We start from the raw sequence: 21,395 nt of genomic DNA on the forward strand, positions 1-21,395 counted from the left end.
GCTTTTCTGAAGAGCAGATGTATCCTAGGGCATATGGATGTAAAGATGCAAGCGTGATGTGTATATGTGTAAAGTGCAATAGATCAGAACAGTTGTGTATATGCACACATGTAAAACATCACTGTTTCCATGGCCTTGCTGCGAGCAGCAAGATTTATACGCGTTTTACTAAAGAATAAAAAAGTTCTGTTCTGGCTGGTTCACCTGAGATGGTCAAAGTAATTTTCTGTGAACTCTACTCCCTACCACATTTGGTTCTTGTTACAGAAATTAAAAGGTTTGTATTCACTGCTGTGGTGATAGAAATGGAACGGAGTATCTGAGCTAGTTTTATAAACTTGCTGACTGCACTAGGGTGAAGCTGAAGATGGGCTGTAAAGGTCTCTCGGGCTGGCTTAAAATGGCCTTTGGAAGTGAGTTATAAGTTACATCCTGCAGCAGTCACTAAATGTAGACAGCCGATGTCTGCTTGATTTGGCTTTTTCTCTTGTCAGTGAAGCACAGATAAAATGCATAATTAAATCAATTTTAGGATTTTTTTTGCTCCTAGAAACTAAAAAAAGAACACCATGAAGCAAGTGGAGAAAGTCTTCCAGTAAGACTATAAGCTCTAATTCTGCAATTTACTAGCTACAAAAGAGAATAAAGATAATGTATACATGTGAGTGTGTTTATCATTCTGAAGAGCATGTGTGCTTTTTTCTGAGAGTCTCTCTAGCCCTTGAGTGATGAAGCTGATTTTTTTCCATGCTGGATTTTTACTGCCTCCAAATGTAACTGTTTTGACACTAGAGAAATCCTCTTGTTTCTCCTCCAAAGGTAAATATATATATTATTGCTAGAAATTAGCTCTACCTCACCCACATGACTGGTCTTCACTATTAATCCCAGCTGATGGTAGGGAGGGGCTCTTCTGGGAGGCAGCCATGTGGTGAACATTGAGCACTGTGTTTTCCCCTGCTTCTCTCCTTTTCTTTTCAGACAAGCAAAATTGTTCTACGCTGCCGTAGATGTGAACTCCTTGCTGTGCTGCCTCTGTCTCTTCTTTTCCAGAAACTCAAGGGCCCGAATTACCAGCTGCAGAGATCTAAAAGCTCTTGCTGAATCTGGATGGAATATGGACAAGGAGACGAATAGCAGAAGGGAAGAAAGAGTGAAGTTGGTTATTTTTCTGGCACATGGATGCAATTACACTCAGTGCATTCCAGAGGCGTTCCGTTGAATCCTGTGCAGGTCTGCCTGCTGTTCCTGGGCGAAAGGAAGAAAAAGGGAGGAAAAGTCCCTCTTGCTTGGAGACGGAATGTCTGCACTTTCAATTCTCTTTTTAGGTAGGTTGGCTTTTTGGTTTTGTTTAGCGTTTTTAATCAAACTTCCATGTGCCCTCTCTGCATGATAAATTCATTTCTGATGAGCTAGAGAAAGGGATTTGTAAAGAAAAAACTTTTATGGAAAACTCAAATTTAAGTGTTGTTTGGGTTCTGATGCTTTTCTTGTTGCTTTATTTATTAGCAGATTGATAGGCAGAGATCTTTTAATATCTGGATTCATTTTTTACAAGTGGTGGTTAAACAGACTCCTTTTGGAATGTATGTTTCTTGTTTAAAGAGGGCAGTGCTTTTAAGCAATGAACTAGCGAGGGGCTTGAACCTCTTTGGCAAAAGAAGGTGAACAAAATGTCTTTGTTTCGGGCATAGTGTCAAATTTGTTTAACTCTGTTTTGATTTGCTTGGGCATTTAACATTTAGATTTTAAAATAAAAAGGGATTATTGTTTCCAATAGATGCCTAAGATTAGAAACAGATGTGTTGAAGTGCAAGAGGGAGGAGTTGGGGGGAAAAGAATGGGAGAAGGGAGATAAAGGGGGAAGGCAAGAAATGGGAAGGCAAGAAATGGGAAGAAAGAAGGCGGCTGAAGGAAGGGAAAGAAAAGAGGTAGAGGTTGACTTGAATAGGAGAGGAGTGGAGAACGAGAAAGAAGACATTAAAGGGAGAGTGAAGGCAGAAGGGCTGAAGAGAGCTGTTTGTTAAAGCTGTAGCCTATGGAGAAAAGAGTTTGCAGCCCGGAGGTCTTTGAGGGGGCTTGCCTACAAGACTGACTCAGAAGCAGCCTGGGTTTCTGCATCTCCAGAGACACTGTAATGTGATGAGTGAGCCTGTCTCCATTCTGCTCACCAAATTGTGCTGACAGGCAGACAGCTTTGAAATCTGTTGTAGCTGGGCAAAGGCTGTGATTCCTGGGTCCTCCTGTCCCCTTGGGGACCTGGGTACAGGTGTGAAAAAGTGAGTTGGTCTTTGATTCCCTGGGAAGAGTTGAGCCCTATAGGGTGGTGGACTGATGTGGCTGGGCGTAGGTAGAATAGAGTTTTTGGACAGCTGTAAAGAAATGTTGCAGGGGACAGCCGTGTTCCTTAAGTCTCACAGGTGTGGAACATGGACTAGCCAGATTTCTAGATATCTGAAAGACAGGCAGCACTTGTAGAGCTGCTGAGTAAATTGTAGAAAAGGCTTTTGCTCTAGGGATTGCTGTTAGCAAACGTTTTATCTGTAGTAGTGTGACAGGGGGCTTCAACATGCTACAGAATCTGCTGGGGAGTGCAGGCAGCAGTTTGTCCCCCCTGCACATCTCCCTTGGCTATTTGTGTTTCAATATGGTGGAGACAGTGTTTAAAGGAGACTCCAGGAGGTGAGGCAGCGAGGTTAGGATGAACAGCTAGGCTTCTGCCAGAAGTGTTTGGGTTGGGTCAGCCCTGCAGAAATGGCCAGGAAAGCTGCTCTGTGGAAATTAGGAGGCAAAGGTAGATTGCTTATCTCACTGATGGGGACAAATGGGAACTGCAGTCTTTGATCCACCAAACCTACTCAGCTGCTGAATATTCCTGTATGTTGAAGGCTTGGAGCAAAAGGAATAAGCTGTTCCCACAGTAAAGGTGCTTTTGGTTGTAATTTAATGACAACTTACCTTTACATGACTAGTGCTGCTTTTATCTATAAAACATGATGGGCTTTATAATCGTTATTCTTGTGCCTTTGGTATCTAGGCATCTCCACTATGCTAGTAACACAAATGCAAAAGACAGTCCCTGCCCTCACCAGCTTATGCCCTCACCCATGAGTCAATGAGGGTGAGCAGAGAATAAGTGGCTTCCCAAAGCTCACAGCAAAACCTGGAATGTTTTTGTTTCCTGATACTACATTAGTCATTGAACTGCCCCTTGTCTTGCCCATGCTTTACCTGTCTTGTCAACTGATAACTTGGTCTTTCTGCTCTGTGTCCAGCTTCATTCACCAATATTAGAAGCATGTTCCAGGGAAAAGTAAGGAAGTATTGTGGTTCCCTGTTCCTAGATAGTCCTGAAAACAAGGAGGCTGGGGAGTCTCGTTTGGTACCTAGAGAAAGTCGAATTGATTTTCTGCAGTAAAAAGGTTTAGAAGTGCCGATGATGGCTTGCTTTCCTTGCTGATAAAGTGAAAGCCTAGTGTGGAAAAAAGGGTTTAGAGAAGCCAAGCTAACTTGAAAGGAAGGTTGCCTGGTTTGGATTTTCATTATTAAACATGCTAATAGCATAGCTAATATATATGGTCCTTGTCTTTTACACTGTTTACCTCTCTGGAGCAAGGGAACAGCTGTGTGAGGAGACAAGAGACAGGAGCCAATTAGTTTTAAGAACACTTTTAAAACAAGACAAGATGAAAGACTTTCCTAAGTGTGGGAAAGAGCATGACCATGCTTACTTCCCTAATAAAGGCTAGGTAAATGAAGCAGGAAGGAGTGAGGAGGGGAAGGTGATGCATGTGAATGTGTGTGCCTACATGTGTTTGGAACATCTGATTCTCATCTCAGTCCACAGCTGGTCAAAATTGTTTCAAACTCCTTACTGCACCCTTAAAAATCAAAATGGAAATTTCCAAGGGAAATACTTGATTCTTCAATTCTGAGTGTAAAAACTTCATAATAGAATGTTGCATTTCTCAGCCAGTAAAAAACCTAGCAAATGCTTTCATTTAAATGTTTTACTGAATTGGTTTAAATTTTCAGGTGCTGGAAGTCTCTTTTGCCTTCTTTCACCCCCTCCAAGTCAATTTTGAATACTTTTAATGAGCCTCCTGTTAAAGTAAAAAGCTAATTTTCTTGTAATCAAATACGTTCATGTGGGTAATACTTGTATGCCTGGCTTTGACACTGGTGTTACATGCTTTTTCTTCACTTGTTGGCTAGTGTATGTGCTCTGCCCTTCAGAAACCAATGGGTTCAAGATTCAAAGGAGTACATGTGCCAAGCCAAATCAGTCATCCAGCTTTCTGGTGTCCTGCTATTGGCAGTGAACCTTTACATTAGTGTTAGGGGTTGCTCACCACAATGCATGTTTAATCTGGCTTGTGATTGTCTGACAAAGATGTGTTCCGTGTGTTAGAATCAGTATGTTATACAGGAGTGATGTTACTAGAGTGGGTGCAGCTGTAATAGCAAAAGTACCTTTTGTACTGATGTAGCTGAGCTCTGCCCTCTAAGCTCTGAGATCAATGACTCTCTTACAGCACTGTCCCAGGGGTATACAGTTGCTGCATTGAACACCAAGACTCTGATTGTCTCACTGCACTGGGAAAAAGGTTATGGTGCAGATCTTTCCAGAGCCTGTTGGCATGAGCAATTGGGTCTGACAGCATGCATTTGCCTAGGTATTCACCAGACTTCTAGCTTGAAAATCTGTGATGATATGGAAGCAGCTCTGCAGTGTTGAGCAGTGGTAGGTCAGCCTGGGGCTGTGCTCTAGTATACTGACTCTGGCCTTCTCTCCTGCTTTAAGAGCACAGGCAACCTGCAGTGTGCCCTGTCACACCTCCTTGAGATCCTTCTCCTGAAACCCTTGCAATGCTACACTCCAGCAAAGCCAAGAACCATTGCAATGTTATTTAAAAAAAAAAAAAAAAAAGCACTCCTGCTCCCAGTGAGGCTACTGGGAAGTTTTACATTTTAATGGAATGCTTCTGCCTGGAACTAGTAAAAAGCAAGGGAGACTTTTAAGCAACCTGAAAACTAAGTTGATGGATCTCCTATTTCTGATGATTTTCCAGGTATTTCTTGAATTTCTCAGTGATAACTAACAATATGTAATACACTTGCTATTTCCTAGTTTTCGCATGGCTCCTTCTCTGTTGCCTTTGCTTGTTTGTTTCATGGTGTACTTAGAAGCTTGGTGGGACAAGGATTTTGCCCTGTGTTTTTACAGCACTTAAAGCCTTGGCTCAGGAGTGGAGTACAAAAAGAAAAATCTGTAGCTGTGAAAAGGGATTTTGTGTGTGATTTTGCTGTGTGGATTTCACCTTCTCTTTGTGTCATTGGATTCTGAAGGAATGCAGGCAACTTCTTGGTGTGTTTAGCTTGAAAGACTATTCTCCCAAGGACAGCTTCATATCATTGATAATTGACAACTCATTCCTGTCATGAAGACTCCAAAAGCAGTCAAAACATTAACTGGATGCAAGATTCAGCTTGTTACAGTAGTGTGAATTTAGTTCTAGGACAGGGCAAAGAGCTCTTTAATAGAACGCTCCTCTAGGAATACCTAAGGAAAGGGAGCAAAGAAAAGCAATGTATCTATTTGGCACTCCAGGGGGAATTCAAAGGAGCTAGATATAATTGAGTTGCTATCTGGCAGGATATCAGGGTTAACACTCCTTGTGAGACACTAAAATTCTTCTAAAGCCAGGGATGGTTTGCATGAAATATTTTCTGCCAAGACACTTGATGAGAAATGGCCTATTTTTCTCTAGTAGTGCTTTGTTTTATATGAAAAAGTTTGGATTTTTAGCACCTACAAAAAATGTTTATTTGGGGGGTTATTTTTATGCTTTCTGTTTTTTCCATTTTACCATGAGGAAGAAGGAGGGGAAAAAAGGTAACCTTCCAGAGTGAGGAAAAGCAGCATGCTGAAGCTGAGTTGAAATTCTGAAGATGAATTCATTTTATGGGAAATAGAGCTGGGAGGGAGGCAACTTTTCTGAATTTCCCATGGAAAACAACTGGTGTTTTGCCTTTGCCCACCCTGGACCTTGTCTCCTCCATGTAGAATTAGTGGTCTGTTTCTGTGGGGTACTCTAGCCCACTTCAGAAGGACACTTTGTGTAAGAGCAGCACAAGCTTCCCAGAAATGTCATTGCACAACTGGCTTGGAGAAATGCTGATGTTTATCCTCAGGATCACAACAAATGTCCCTGTTTTCCTCAAGGCAAATACAGGACTTTATAGGGAACTTAGCAGGTTTGCAGTCTGGGATTTGTTTGAGTTTTCAGGAACTGCCTGAAAAGAAATGTAAACAGTCACTTGGACAAAGCCTTGCGTGTATTTGAAAAATCTTGTGTAAGTGTGCTTGCTACACCATACTAAATGATTGCAAGTGTGTGTCTAGTACCAAGGAAGTGGGGTGTGCAAGCTGCTTTCTGTGCCTTTTCTTTTCAGAAATAGTCCCCACAGCCTTAGTCAAACTATACCTTAGGTTTCTAGCTAAATCAGTCCCCTGTGTTAGCCAAGGCACTAATCATTGCTTGTGTATCTGATGTATATAATACACCTGCAGAGAAAGCTTGGCTCATGCGCACACAATATTGTGCCTATCTTGCATACACTAATGTGTTACAAAAGAGGCTACTTTGGGTGCAGTGGGAACTTGGCGATGCCCTGTCTAAAAGATGAATGGGTCTTTTTTTTTTCCCCAAAGCTGTTTCTTCATCTGTTTTTAGAAACGGTTAGTTTACAGAAGCAGCCCAGCAAAAAGCCAAGGGTGAAGTCAGGTCATTGAGATCTGTGAATAGATACTCAAATGACAGGATAGTGGAGGATGCAGGAAGCACAACAATGGAAAATGTGTGAAGTGATGGAAAGTCAAGTCAACAGAAGTGAGGAGGGTGAATTTCTATCTTAATCTCTTAGACTCTTTTCCCTTCAATCTGCTTCCTTAGTATTGCTGAGTGGAATAACAACAGCCTACCTCTGCTAGGCAGGGGTTCAAACCTTGCCAAAAACGTGCTTTTCCCTGGGCAGAATACAGAGGTGGTGTATGCAATAGTGACTGGGAGCTCTAGCAGTGAGTTAGCAACCCAGAATAAAGCTGGTCCTTTTTCCCAGAAGCTCACTAAGTCCTAGAAAAAGCAACTGGGCAATGTGAGGAGGATGGGTACTGCCCTGCCTCAGCAAAGCACAATTGCTAGGCTTTTCTCAAGCTACATTTTTGGTACCTCAGTTTCTTCATGTGGCTCGTTTGGTAGCTCTGTCTTCTCTTTGCAACAGTTGAGATGCATCGAAGGTAGTGAATGTGATCGAAGATCGTGAAACAAGTCCTGTCCTCATGTTCTCCTTCACCTTCTCTAGGATAGCATTTGGCAGTTTAAAAAGGCAAATGTTGTAACTCAGCATTTCTCCTAATGGGGCAGACAGAGATTCACGATGTCAGAATTACTGTCCTACGAGAATCAATATACATTACAGTGTATTTTCAGCCTTTCTCCTCTGTGTAGCTGACATCCATTTTTGTGGCTGGAAAACGAGTATGAAGCCTTAGTGTATGTGACTTATTCCCAACTGATGAGATAGAAAGGTTGAAGTTCAGCTTAGTGCCTGCAGTTTAATTGCCTTTGGTAGGAAAAGGTCAGTGAAAATTTTGTTGTGTTTATAATACACATTGGCAGAAGAGAGGCTGCTCTCCTGGAAACAGTCTTTTGAAATGGAGCGTGCACAGTTAGAGGCAACTGATGACCATGACTAGGCTGTGTTTGGTCTACCATAATACTGCACTGCTGCTACTTTTGTAGCATGCTTTGTGATAAGTGTCACACTTGTATAAAGCTTTGGGTAACTCCTTTAGGCCAGGAGGGCCATATTGGGTAGAGGAGTATATAAAGCCCATCTAACAGACAAGGAAGCTAAGGCACGGGTGTGTGCATGCTACCTAAAGGTAAGGTAGCAGTTGTTACAGGTCTAGAACCCTTGCAGCTCTGACTTAAAGCCATTTTCCTTTTAATGTGTCCTCAAACATGGCTAGAAGTAGCAATGGCAGAAAATTGACAAGCAGCTCAATCCATCAGCTACAGTTTATCAAGCTGACGTCTTTGCGCTGCCATCTGGAGGGATGACTTCTAAGCAATGGGAAGGTTTGACTTATCCTTACCTTGTAATAAGATAGTTGTTAAAGTATTAATGGCTTTTTAGTACCAATGTGCTGAGAAACTCCACTTGTGGTGTGTATGACTGCTGTGTTATCAGAAGAACCCTCACAGAAAGGAAATTCTGGACTGTGTTTAGTCTCTGAATTACTTTGTTCTGCATATGAAAGAGGAAAATCTAGTCTTTCAGGCTAGCATACACCTTGTAGTTAAGGTTTCCATTGTGCTGAGCTGCTTGGCAGAGCAGAACCTGGAAGCCCGCTACACTAAATGGTAGGTGGGAGTCCCCTGTACTTCCCTGTGTCTTTTGATAAAGGGCAATATTTGTGTGTCTGTTTTCAAGTATGTGCACCAGCATTCACTCAGAATTGAACTGCTCCTTATAATCTTTTAACTAGCAGCAGTTGCATAGTAACTCCAACAATATCGTAGTCCATCAGTGGAAATGCCTCTCAAAGGCTGTTTTGTAGAGGGAAATGGTATGCTTTGCTGGAGTATCTAGAGGTAAAGCAAAAAGCAACAGCTCAAGAAAGCATTAGGGAGTGGTCAATGCATGGGCTGGGAATCTGGATGCAGTTCCCTGCTTTGTTCTAGATCTTGGCAAGTCATGTTGGTTCCTCTGTAAGCTCTTTTCCTCTGCCTTGTGCCTTTTACTCTTTGGCTATTTAGGCTGTAAGTTCTGTTGAGCAGAGATGTCTTTCCCTATGTGCCTGGACGGCATTTAGTACAAACTGGGCTGGTAAGAGGTGTTTCCAGAACTGGAGTGGAAAAAAAAAAAAAAAAAAGTAGCTCTGTTCCTTTCCCCTCTTTGTGCCTCAGCAAAAATATCGGAATTAGGTGGTTTTCCAGTATTTGGAATATTTGAGATGCGTGCTGGCTCAGTCTCATAGCTCAGACTGCTTAGGCTATTTTTTGTTTCTTAAAGGCTTGATAAAATTTTCAAGGCCATAGAAATGTTTGATATAGATATGAACCTTTATCTGTAGGGTAGGGCTGCAGAGTGCCAGGAAATGGTGGGGTGCTTTTGTGTGTGCAAGGGGAAGTCTTTCATATAACACAGTAAGCCTTGAATATTGAACTGAAACAGTCAGGCACTTCTTTTTTGTTTAAAAAAAAAAAAATAATAAAAATTGCAGGGTTTTCAACCTTGAAGGCAAATCACTTTATGACTTCATTGGTTAAATTTAGGTTTTGTTTTGCGGGGGGATCGTTAGACTTGAAGCAAAAGCCTTATAGCCCAGGGACTGTCACTTCTGATTACTTCCAGTGACACTTCCAATTATTTCCAATCACAATTCCAGGGACAAGAGGAAAAAGGAGCCACATTCTCCAACATCAGGGCTTTTTTCTGAACAAAGGACCGTTTATCAAACCTCTGCAGAAAAAAGGTACAGAGCCAGATTTGGAGCTCTGCTGTGGTAGGGTAATTCCAGAGCAAATGTGCTGAATTGAGACTCGAGGCCAGTGTCTGGCGGGGTGCTGGGAATCCTGCTGTGGATCCTGCCTTGTTGAGTAATATTAAGGAAATTGCTTCATTTTCCCCAGGCATTAACTGGCACTAGGACTCATTTCAGTGGAGCAGCATGCAGCTTCAGTGATTGTCTGCTAAATGCTCTGTGGGTCTTGTAAGACATGAGCATGCAAAAGTACAGCTCGTGGAAAGCAAACAGCTTAGTGTGCTCAAAATGGGAAATGAGAGTCTGCTGAGGGAACTTGACTGATTTCTAGGTACATGAAGTGAAGAATTTGGTGCAGTGTGTTTTATCCAGCAGTGAGCCTATGAGCTATTGTGTCCTTTGAGAAAAATGAAGGAACACATGATTGCCAATGGAAGCCAGAGCACTACCTAATTTTCAGATGTCTCTGGTAGCATTACTTCAGATTGCTCAAGTGTAAAAACAGTCTTAAAATGGTGTCACAGCTTTCAATCACACTTAGTGAAGCCTTTCATTTCCTGAGTCATGCTGCACTAGGCTGTGAGTGAAGTTGGGACTGCTGAGTGTGGGGGTTATTAGCAACTGCTTGCTTATTTGTTTTATAGTATTTTTTAAAGGCCCCAGCTACGATCAGGGCTCTGCAAACACTGGGGAGACTGTTTTCCATTGGACTAACAGTTGATAGCAGCAGACCTGGTCTGACATTAGGAGCCAGATATTAAGGAACCAGAGTCAATTTACAATGGGAGTTGCATACTGGACCTGAGCCGATTTTGAAAGTAGCATCAAATGAATGCTTAGCTTCATGTGGTGACTGAGGATCCATGACCCTCTACTTTTAAAGTGGGAGTGTATCAGTGACCTGGCTGAATGAAGTTCTGGTGCTTACTTATTACTGCCATAAACTCCCTGTTGTTGTCCCTTAAGTGGTGGTAGTGTTCCTCATTTTCGTGTGTTTGTTCTGGTCTGCCTGGCTTAGATGTCACTGAGAGCCACCTGTGCCAGCTTCATCTGTTTTCCTGTAAGGGAAGACTAGTGTGTCTTTTTGTAGAACTGATGCTGCTTTAACATACAACCACTGGGTATTTGCCACTTGAGCACAGAGCAGACCACATACATTTTGTCAGCAGAGTTCAGAAATGAAATTCCAGATGAGCAATTTGGCATTGTTCTTGTTCTGAGACCTTCAAAGTATTCCTGGTAATCAGCTCTGATGTTTTTGTGGCATTTTCTGTTTCGATGCCTGGAGTAGGTCGATTCCATTGCAGGCATCCATCACAGAATGTGACTGAGGTGGCACTTGCAGAGAGCTTGGTGCTAATCCCCTAGGAGTCACAGCATTTCACATGGGGAACTGTTTTACTGAATCTGTCCAAGCTGGATGGATGTTTCCACAGTACAGCTTTGTGGTGTTCTAATGTGGTCTGTGCTGTGGGCAAAACCCCTCTTCATTTCCATTGTTTCAAGCTCTTGCTTGGAGACAAAGGAAATTTCAACCAAAGCATAGCTTTTGTGTTGACAAATGCTGTGATTTTTAAACTTATTTTCCAAAGAGGAATTTTAAGCAATTGTGAGTGCTTTCTGGTCAAAGCAGCATTCAGGATGCCTAGATTCCATTCTTGGTTTGGCCAGTGACTCAGTGATTTAGTAATTCAGGCTCCATTTTTAAGTGCCTGTTAGTTCCGAGTGTCTCCATTTCAAGTGTTAGAAAGGGTCAGTACTTCTGAAGATGCAAGTCTAGGGAGGTATCAGCTTGGTCACACCAACTATGTGCTGTCAAGTGTCCTTTAAGCTTTCAAAGTTTTGGGGGTGCATTTGGTTTCAAATGCTGGTTTCAACTGCTTTGTGCCTCAGCTGCTGTTCTTCAGAGTAAGTGTAAGAGCACTCACAAATGTAGCAACCTTTCCCTCATGAGCTGTAAAGTGCTTTGAAATCACTGTAGAAATGGAGCTGCAAAAGTCCAGAGGCGTCAGGCACTAGTTTAATGGGTGAAGATAGTGTTGCACTTCAGGAGGGTTCCCATCAGTGCCACTCAGTGTGGCAAATGGATCCCAGCTTATCTGGCTTTGTCAGAGCTCCTTCCATTTAGCCCAAGGCTACTCCTGGAGTAAACAGAAGAGACAATTCTGCAGCTGTTAATTCAGACCCAGTATGACCTGGTACAAGAGAAGGTCAAGAGTCTGAGCTCCTCTGCTCTGGAGCTAATGATCCTGCATTGCACAATACTTTTCCCTCTAATTACTTGAGCTTGCATCTTTTTCCTATTTAGTAATGCCCTGGGCATGTTGCTTCCATTGTGGGATAGCAGTGAATACATACCCATTAGTAAAAGGCATTGAATGCAGTGGAGGCTGCAGTGTTTCTTTTTAAAGTTGTCAGCGAGCGTCTTCCCCTGCCCCATATCCTCTTCTCTGAAAGACCAGAAGAGAGGAGGAAAGCCAAAACCAGAATGTGAATGGAACAAACTGGGCCTTATTGCACCAGATGGAAGTATTTAGGATGATATTTTCTGGGTTGTAAGTGCTCTGAGGCAGGGACTGTTTCTTTGCCTGTTTGCACCGTTCCCTACAACACTGCAGACTTGAAAGCTTGCATAGCAATCCAGAATTTCTTAAACCTAGTTTTCTTCCTGCTTGCTGTCTAAACAAACCAGGCACCAGGTTAGCATCAATTCGTGTAAATCTAGAGCATAAATTCATGCAGTGAGAAGGCAGAATAGTTGGGAACCCAAGATACTCAGACACCTGAACAACCTTTCAGATGGGATGCTGAGGGTGCTCACTTAACTGTGGGCTTATGTAAATTGGGCTTGTTCTGGCCAGATCACAAAGCAGTATCTGCTAGCAAGTTTATTATACTTTGCTCATGGTCCTAACTACTGAGCAGCCCTGTAGTGTGCAGTTAGGATTGTTGGACTTCTCAGCATCTCTGGATTTTAGCACATTAAAGACACAGAAGATATGTCTTACAGGCATATCTGAGAAAGCTTTGAGAGATCCTGATATATACAGTGACAGGGATTTTCAAGCAGTCTTGCAGCAAGAACTCTGCCCCTCTTCGAAGGTACGGTTATAAGGAAATTGAGGGCAGTGTTGAAGGTTGCTAGAGTATATTGGAGGATTTCATCATTGTTATCCTTGCATTCATTTCAATCACTTGAGTAAAATCTCTCTTCCAGAAAGACAGCCAGGCTTGGTTTGAAGGCCTCAGGTGGTTTTAAAAATCTCCTATCAGTTTGTCACCCAGATTATACATCTTCTGAATAACTTGAGTATTTCTGGTTTCAGTTCTTATAATGTCTCTCCTCTCTATCTTTGCCTGAGTTCCTTGTGCTTCTTTTTATTTAATGGTGGCTTGGCTAGCAAAAGATGTTTACTGTAGCATGGAGCAGACACCTCAGGTGCTATGCACCATGCATTTCTGCCAAGTGCTCAGGACTGATTTAGGGTTTTATCTGTTAGGCCTTGAACACAGATCCTTTAGAAACCTTTCTGAAAGCAAGGTACCTGGCTATTTTAAATCTAGGAAATCATACATTGTTTTATTCAGCTCCCAGAACAACTTGTATACTAGTTTTTTTAAAGGGAATGAAAATGTTGCTTAGATTCATTATCTCCTTATTTGCCCCTCACCTTCTCCTTAGAAACTTTTTTAAGCAAAAAGATGGGGAGAGGAGTTGACTATTCATGCATGTAGAAGGATTTTTTAACTAGCCAGTTAGACAATGTTGGCATTTTGTCATTTGTTTCTCCCTTGTTAGTGGTTCCCTGAGGGCTACTGAAGATGTGGACTGTTTCCTGTCCCATTCTTTGTTTCCAGAAACCAATGCACCGATAATTCACACATGCTTAGTTTTATAGAATATAATACTGGTGTATGGCACACCCTACCCCAGCTCAGAAATATGTTAAGTGAACAGTAAAAAACCCAGTTGTTTGCTATAAGTGATTTACTACTGCTGAAACGGCTACACTGGGCGCTTTCCATATACTTTAAAACTATCACTTAATGGAGGCTGTGCTGGGCAGAGGCACGTCCATTATTTTGACAAAGGCTGTCCTCCCAGAGGAGAATCCTTTGAATGCAAATACTTCTTATCACTTTGCAGTGGCATATGACATGTAAGAACCTTGTCCCTTCCTGTGCCACTCCTGCCCGTCTTCCCTACTTGCAGAGCAGCGTTGCAGCCTCTCCCGTTACTATGTGGTGCAAAACCATGTGTGCAGCATGCTTTGCTTCTGGCTATAGCTTCCCTTTTAGTCCCTGTCCTCAAGGTTGTCCTCTCAGTATTTCCTTTTCTGCAACCATGTGCATGGAAAGCCTAGCCTACCCAGAAAAAGAGCAACTTCAATAGCTGCTGGCGTCCTTTGTTCCAATGAGACATGCTTAGGGTATGCTGAAGTTTTTTTTACTCTATATGCATATCTTCTCTTGTGGGTTTGGGCTTCGTAAGCCTTTGATGGGATCTGGGATGTTTGCTGTAAATCTCCAGATTCTGGCAGTGTCATAGCAGTGGGGTGGAAGCTCTCTCCTGAAAGCACCTGATGTAGTGAGTCTGGCACAGGAACATCTTTAGCCCTTGGAAGGGAAATTAATTTCCTGTTCCTGCAAGGGAGGAGCTTATTCAGGGAGGAATTGGCTGCTTTTCCATCCTTGCTGCTGATTTAAATGCTTCTTCATTTTTTATGATGATCTTGTATAAGCAGAATGGAGGTAGAAAATCCACTAAAAAAGCAAATAAGTTCTGTTTTTCTAAAGCATTTGTATTGGAACTGAGCTCGCTCAATACTCTCTTCTTGAAAAGATCTTCTAGCACCCTTTCAGTATGGATCTGCCTGGCAGTATAATCTAATTGCCCTGGGTTTAGGAGGTTTGATGTTCTTGGCTTTTACTGAGTATATCCAAGTCTCTTCATCCCTTTATGCCTTAATGTCCCAGTCCCAGTTAGTATAATTTCTGTTGTGACACTGGGCCATAAATGCTTTAGTTCATGGAGGGGAGACAGTGTGTGGTCTCCTTGTTACTAAAAATTGATCATCTTATCAGCAAGTGCCCGTGCATGATGGGGTGGAGGCTGTCCGAGGGTCTGTGACTTGCTTTCTCTGGATAAGTAGCCAGATTTAGAGTGGTCTGAGTTACAGGAGGAAAGGACAGTAGTAGCTGTATATTCCTGATCTTGAGGGAACAGCCCTGCGCATTGCTTTTAAATCATTCTGGGGCTTTATTTTTCTGTGTCAGCACTGTCAGAGCCTATAATCCTCAACCAAAAGAGGCCATCCTGTCCTACCAAGAGAAGGACTTAAAGTGAGGAATCCCCTTCAGCAAGGATGTGGCAAGCAGACTGACAATATAAAAGAAAGGAAAAATATCCTGAGACAATATGCATAAAATTAGGGCCTGATTATGATGCAGAATTAAAAACAAAACACGAAGAATTCCTTTAGTACAGGGAGCTGGTGGAGCCCCACAACGGGCAGTACTTACTGCCAACCATGCATTATAACAACAGTAATTGAGCAGGTAATGATTACGCATGCTTTATAAACACCCACCATCAGTTATGTTCATCCTGTGCAGATAGGGAAGACTTGATGTAGCAGATAAATGTTATTTCTGTAGACATTTTAAACAGTAGTCACTGTTCATATATTCTCTACATCCCCCTCTGATCCAGAAGTAGTACATAATATATGAACATTCAGAGTAGATGCCAGGGAAAATGTCTTAGGCAGCTGTGAGAGATTAAAGATACTGCAATGTTAGACTTGCATCAGTCCTGAGCTGTGCTATGAATGTCGAGACAGGTTGGCCTTACGGGCAGAGGAGCTCCGTTCATTATTTGGCTTTCATGTCTCCTGGAAGACTGAGCAACACACTTCCTTTGTGCTTCGAATGGAGATAGAGACTTCCTGTAAGAAGTACAATGTGACTAATGCATGGAAAATGGCGTATAAAACTTGGTAGTATCTTTATAGCAAGACAGAATTGTAAGGAGAAGAGATGGGAATGCAGGAATCTGTGTTTTTGCTTCCAGTTCCAGTGGTGACTCTGTAGTCTACCAGAATGAAAACTTTTCACTGGTAAGGTTCAGATCTGTTGCTTATTAACTTGTCTCATCCTAACTGTAATCCCAGTTTACAAGTCCTTTTGGAGCCTTGCTTTCCCCATCTGTAAGAAGGGAAATGTCTCATTATATAAAGTGGTTTATGGTCTTCAGACAAAACAATGTGGAGTATTGGTAAATAGTTTGATTATGGTTTTCATCAGCCTGCCCTTTCCAAAGAGCTTATAGCTGCTGTCTGTTTGCATTTGTATTTCGTGCCACTGGGATGTAACTGTGCTCTGACAGAGCCAGCTTTTTCAGCATTTAGGGAAGAAGAGTTGGAAATCTTCAGGAGCCATACAAGTCCTTACTTCAATTCTTTATAAATTTTGTAGGAAATACACTCAGCCATACTTCCTAAAAGAGGAAATGCTTGAGTCCTGTCTCCTGTGTTTAGAATAAACAGAATCCAGATAACTTAATCTAAAAGGAAAATGTTCTTTTGAGGATAAACAGCCTGAATAAAACACTTCTGAGCAAACCTATGACAATGCCCCTCCCCTTGCACTGTGTCGTCGTCCCCCCCCCCCCCCCCAACACAGTTTCTATCTATTTCAAACAGAAGCAACTGGCTGATTAAGGGAATTGGCCTCACTGCAAACCAGACTAAATCTTACTCAAGATACCCTGTTATGCCTGCTCCAATCATGCTGGTACCTATAATCATCCCAAATGATCCTTGAGGATCAATCGGGACCCTGCAAGTGGGCACATCTTATTTGGCTTATTCTGCATAAATGTCAAGTAAGACCCATTGCCTGGCAGACAGATACTTTGGTTTTGTTTCTAGATGTTAATGAGGGCCAGATGCAGAGACTTGTGTGGTCTGGGGCTGATGAACTGCTGTTATCTACAGTATGGAGCCATTTGGTTTCTTTTCTGTTCTCTACTAGGCAAACATAATAAACTATTTTCAGTGTTATGAAGGTGTTGCAACTCTTCCATTTGCTGAGCTTGGTGGGCTGAAGAAACACAGGAGGCAGAGGCTGGGAGGGTAAACTCAGGCTTGAAACGGGGAAATGAGGGGTGTATATCTCCTGTCACTCCAGATATGGCAACCAAAGAGCAAATAGGCATGTTAATTGTCAGTGCAAGATTTGCACATTAAAACTCTGTCCTGGACAGAATGCCAGCATCTAATAAGCATGTGTTACAGAATAAGAGGCACATTAAGGGTTACCATACCCACTTAGCCTGTTACCTTGTTTCTAGTTATTATTAGGAGCTGGTCTGAGGGAAAGAATACAGGGACAGGGTAAAAAAGGGACTCTTCCCTGGCCAGATTTTTCCTGATATTTGTAGTCAACAAATGGCTAATGTACTCATTTAGCCATATTTCCTACCGTGGCCCATAGGTTTGCCACAGTTATTCATACCCTTGACTATTCAGTTCTGTGAGCTGTCACGATAGCATCAAACTCTGACAGATGTCTTGGAAACTACAATAACTCTAATAAGTATTTCCCTTCTTTTACATAGATTCAGCCAGTGAGTCAGACTCCTGCCTGAGAGCAAACATGGAAATAAGGAGTTAGGAATTACTGGACCAGATGAGACTGACTGTTTATCTAAATGACTGTTTCACTCCAAAAAGGTCTGGTATCAGATAGAGATGGAAGAAAACCCATAACTGACAGTATGTGGAATGGCATGCTTATATGGGAAACTTATTGCTGAATATTAGGCAGTTAGGGAAAATTATGTGTTTATATATTTGAAGTAATAAATCTAATGTAACTTGTGATTGAGCCTTTTAAATATCTAATGTCTTCCTCAATAGAAGTTAAGCACTTTGACTCTATTTTCTAGTAGCCAGATGCTCCATTTCTTAATGTGCATTCCTGAGCAAAATGGGTCTTTTGCCTTTGCCACTCTGTAATATTACAACACTGGGTGCTTACAGCCATGTCTTCTCACCAAGGGTGAATAGCCAGTAATGATGCCAGTTTTAGAAATAGTAGTCTCTGTGCTGTGGGTATAGACCTTTCCAGAAGGGAAAGGTGGAAGTCTTGTTTCTAGGACTGCAAACTCAAGTCTTGCTTTTGCAGTTCTCAGGTTGTGGGAAAGGACAATGTGTCAGGTTTTGCTGGTAAGGCAGGTGCACTGTTCTATTACAAGGCCACTGTGACTGCAAGTCTGTCTTCTAATGGATTTTAAGTGCATGGCAGAAGTGCTATGTGCACAGAGAAAAAAAACTGGGATGCTATTTAGCATATACACAGCCTTGACATGGTGTACCCAGCTTGCCATGGGAAAGAGGGAACTTGCCTAAGGTGTGTTTCAGTATGAGCTTACTGAGATTTTATTGGAAAACATGTTTCATGGCCAATATCTGAGTATAAATAAAAGGCATGGATCCTGGCTGAGTATATAGGTCTGAACTGCTGAACTTCAGTGAATCTGAGTTGGCTGTAATTGAGAAATGATCAAGCCTGTCTTCTCTGATTGATAGAGGACTTGAAGCAAAAACAGACTGAGGAACCTATTGAGGAATTTGAGCTTTGGCTTTGTGAAGAGTTTCATGTAGCCTCAGGTGTTTTGTGAGGAGTTGGCCTTACAGATCTCCCTGCAGCCTCACAGCCATGTTCTTTTTCTCTGGCTGGTTCAGGACAGAAGAAACATGTAAATAATTGGAATGTGGTGCTTTGTTTAGGAGCTTGTGCCTGGAGAGTCTTGCTTAGTCTGGGTCAGGGTAAAGGTCCCTGCAGTAAACCCCTGGCACAAGGCTGCTTTTCAGCTTGTTGAAGCAATGCAGCCAAGCAGGGTTTAGCTCAAGGAAGGAATGTGAACTGTTCAAGATTGGGAGATGACTCTGGGCTATGCTTGTTGTCAGATATACACAAAGCTTTTGTCAGAATGTGCTGTCTGGCATCTCTTGGCACCTCTCGTGTTTTACCTGCTTACCTTTTATAGTAAATGGATTTTTCTGATGAGCACCAATGTGTCCAGGCGAACACAGACACAAGAATGACGACAGACACTTTGCCCAGATCAGGAGGCAGGGTGCTCTGATTGATTCTCTGAAAAGAGGGAGAGAATTAAACTCATGATTCTCTGAAAAGAGGGAGAAAATTAAACTCATCAAGTTATGTAAATCCCACCCTCAGTTCTGAATGAGCCCTGGATCCTAACATCAACTGACAACTACGGCTGGTTCGTGCTAAACCTCCCCCTTCCTGGATGGAGCCCAAGGTCAGGGCAGCCCCTGCTGTCTTTATTAGATAACTGTTCTCAGAGGGCTCTAGTCTAGAATACAAGGGTGTTCAGCTAGAAGCTGAACCTTGACAAATGCAGGATAGAAGCTAAGATTCAAGGAATTATCAGAGAGTTTAATGTGCCACTGAAGCAGTCTATCAGTGGAGCAAGTAGGGCTTTTTCTTGGAAAGAGATGCTAATAGAACTGCAAGCTGTCAAAACTGTGCAAACATCATGGTGATGTTCTGTGGTCTCTGCTGTACTGAGAACTTAGGTGATCAAAGCTCGTCTATTCTGGCTTTGAAAAGCTATTATATGTTGCATTTCATTCTTAAATTGTATTACGGATTGAGACTTAATTTGGTGACATTGATGGAACTATGCACTTAAAATGTCCCATTGAACTGTTATGGGCTTAAAATATGCATTCTGAAGTAAAACAGCAGTAGTTCCACAGAGCTGCATAGTGCATTACCATTAAGTGAGGTGGCAAGTGCAAATGTGGGTAGACAAGCGTATATCAATGAGTGGACCAAGTCAGTTTTTGGACTCTAAAAAGACCATACAGCTGTCTGACTTACTCTCCTGTTTCTTTGTTTTCTTTAGTTTGTCTGTTTAACTATCTTTTTTTCTTATCTAAGTTTCATATTACAGTAGAGGCCTGACTTATTCTCAGTATTATAATTTATTCTAAAGATATGTACAAGGCTTCTTTTGTTGTTTTGAGAAACCCCATGGGGTTTGAGGCTTTGTCAACCTCTCCGGCTATTTAAAAAAACGCTTAACAAACAGAAGTTCACATATCAATTTTTCCTGTTTATACTCACAATTTTTTTTCAGCCTGAATCAAGTCTTTAAAAACAATTGACTTTCTGGATATACAGCAGCCATTTGAATGTTGCATCAAGAGGAGGGTGCTTTAATTGCTGACCAGAGTAGCAGGCAACAAGCAAGCACTATATATATGTAGGTATAGAGTATGTTCTTTCATTGTCCCTCTTTCTGTATATGTTCTGTGCTGTTTCTTTTCCCATCTATCTGCTACTTCTCAGTCTCTGCCAAAGGGCATGTAAGACCAGAAGAATTTGAATCAAACTACAGGCTTTTAAATTTGCAACATTTGAATGGGTTTGAAATTATGTGAGGAGTTAACATCCCTTTACTTTGCTAAAAATCTTCAGCTGTCCAGTTTTTCCCCAGCCACTTGATAACCTAAAGATTTTAAGTCTCAAGTCCTCTTCTATGAGTTTCCTCATCAGTCTCAACTTGCCTGTTGTCTCTTTTTATACACAAATTTTAAGATACCCAGAATCATAACTGTCTTTGTTATTCTCTACTCTATGCAGTATCTAAACAAAATATATCCTTGTCTGAGGGCTTAGCCTAATGTAAATAATATCAAGCCACATGTCTAACAGACATCTTCAATTAGCCAGATTACGTAGTCAGAAAAAGAGTAGAAGCCAATTTTTACGAAGTAGTAATTTGGCCCTAAACATGAAAGCCTCAGATGCTCTATTTCTCAACTGCCTTGGCCTTTGAAATAGTCAGATTCACCACATCAAGAGCCTTACAATAGCAGGGAGGCACCAGGCTGCCGCTTGTGTTTGTCACATTTATTTTTGATTGTCTATTTGATCTTAAAAGTTCTTTGGGGGAATCTCTTATCAGCCCTAAAATGTGGCTGCGCTAGTAAATAAGAATCAGTGACATTAAAAGTAATTGACATTAAAATGTTGTGACATTAAAATTAATCGTGTTTGATGGATGTTAGAGACTGAATCCGCCAGGGTCCTGGATTCATGTTTTAGCAAGTTTTGACATTCATTCTCCCCCTCAGTTCCTGCAGCAGTTACATAAGTGCCTTCTTCAACCCCTGGTCCCGAAACCTTGTGCAGGGAGGTGCCGTGGAGGGAGGTAACGCTGGTTCGGAAAGGAGAAGGTGTTTTCTTGGAATTCACTGCTTAGTAGCTTGGGGTAAAATGGCTGTTCTATTCTCCATCCAGTGAACTAGTGTCAGATTCTCAAAATCACAGTACTGGTGACATTGGTTTCCTAATCAGCAACATAAGGTTGAAGATGAAAGGGACCGCTGGGATGTTTGCAGCAGAGCTGATGGAGTTGTTTGGGAGTGTTCGTTCCCTGTGCTATGGGTGTTCCAGGCAGAAGAAGCCTTGCAAGAAAACATGGCTTTTGCAGTGTGAATAGGGATTTTTGTTGTTGTTGCCATTTTTAGTAATAATGGGAAAATATTTAGTTCTTGTAACAATTGTGCGAGGTTCAGAAGGAAACACTGTTAGTTGCCAGTTCTGCTTGTGTGGCACCAGCACTAAGTGTAAAAGCAACTGACAGTGTTTTTCTTCAGGATCTGGAGTTTCTCAAAGAACTGGAGGGGATGTGGCATAACCTGACACCTGTATTTTACAGCCAAGTTCTTTAGCAGCAGCCACGAATATGATGAGTGTTAGGAATGGCTGATGGCTGGTCACTATTCCCATGCTTCCT

The 21,395-nt window shown here is 42.0% G+C and overlaps 1 protein-coding gene across 1 annotated transcript in view; it reads left to right on the forward strand.

Annotated features, from left to right (window-relative positions):
- The first annotated feature begins 887 nt into the window (after window positions 1-887).
- The window catches only part of CLMP (CXADR like membrane protein), a 44,150-nt gene continuing 23,642 nt past the window's right edge, over window positions 888-21,395 (forward strand). Inside the window, exon 1 of the mRNA XM_072884773.1 lies at window positions 888-1,328. Within this exon, the coding sequence (XP_072740874.1) occupies window positions 1,301-1,328 (28 nt within the window). The 5' untranslated portion in view covers window positions 888-1,300. The remainder of the gene's footprint in view (window positions 1,329-21,395) is intronic.

The sequence above is a fragment of the Ciconia boyciana genome, chromosome 20, assembly GCF_034638445.1.
Source record: "Ciconia boyciana chromosome 20, ASM3463844v1, whole genome shotgun sequence".
Classification (NCBI taxonomy): domain Eukaryota; kingdom Metazoa; phylum Chordata; class Aves; order Ciconiiformes; family Ciconiidae; genus Ciconia; species Ciconia boyciana.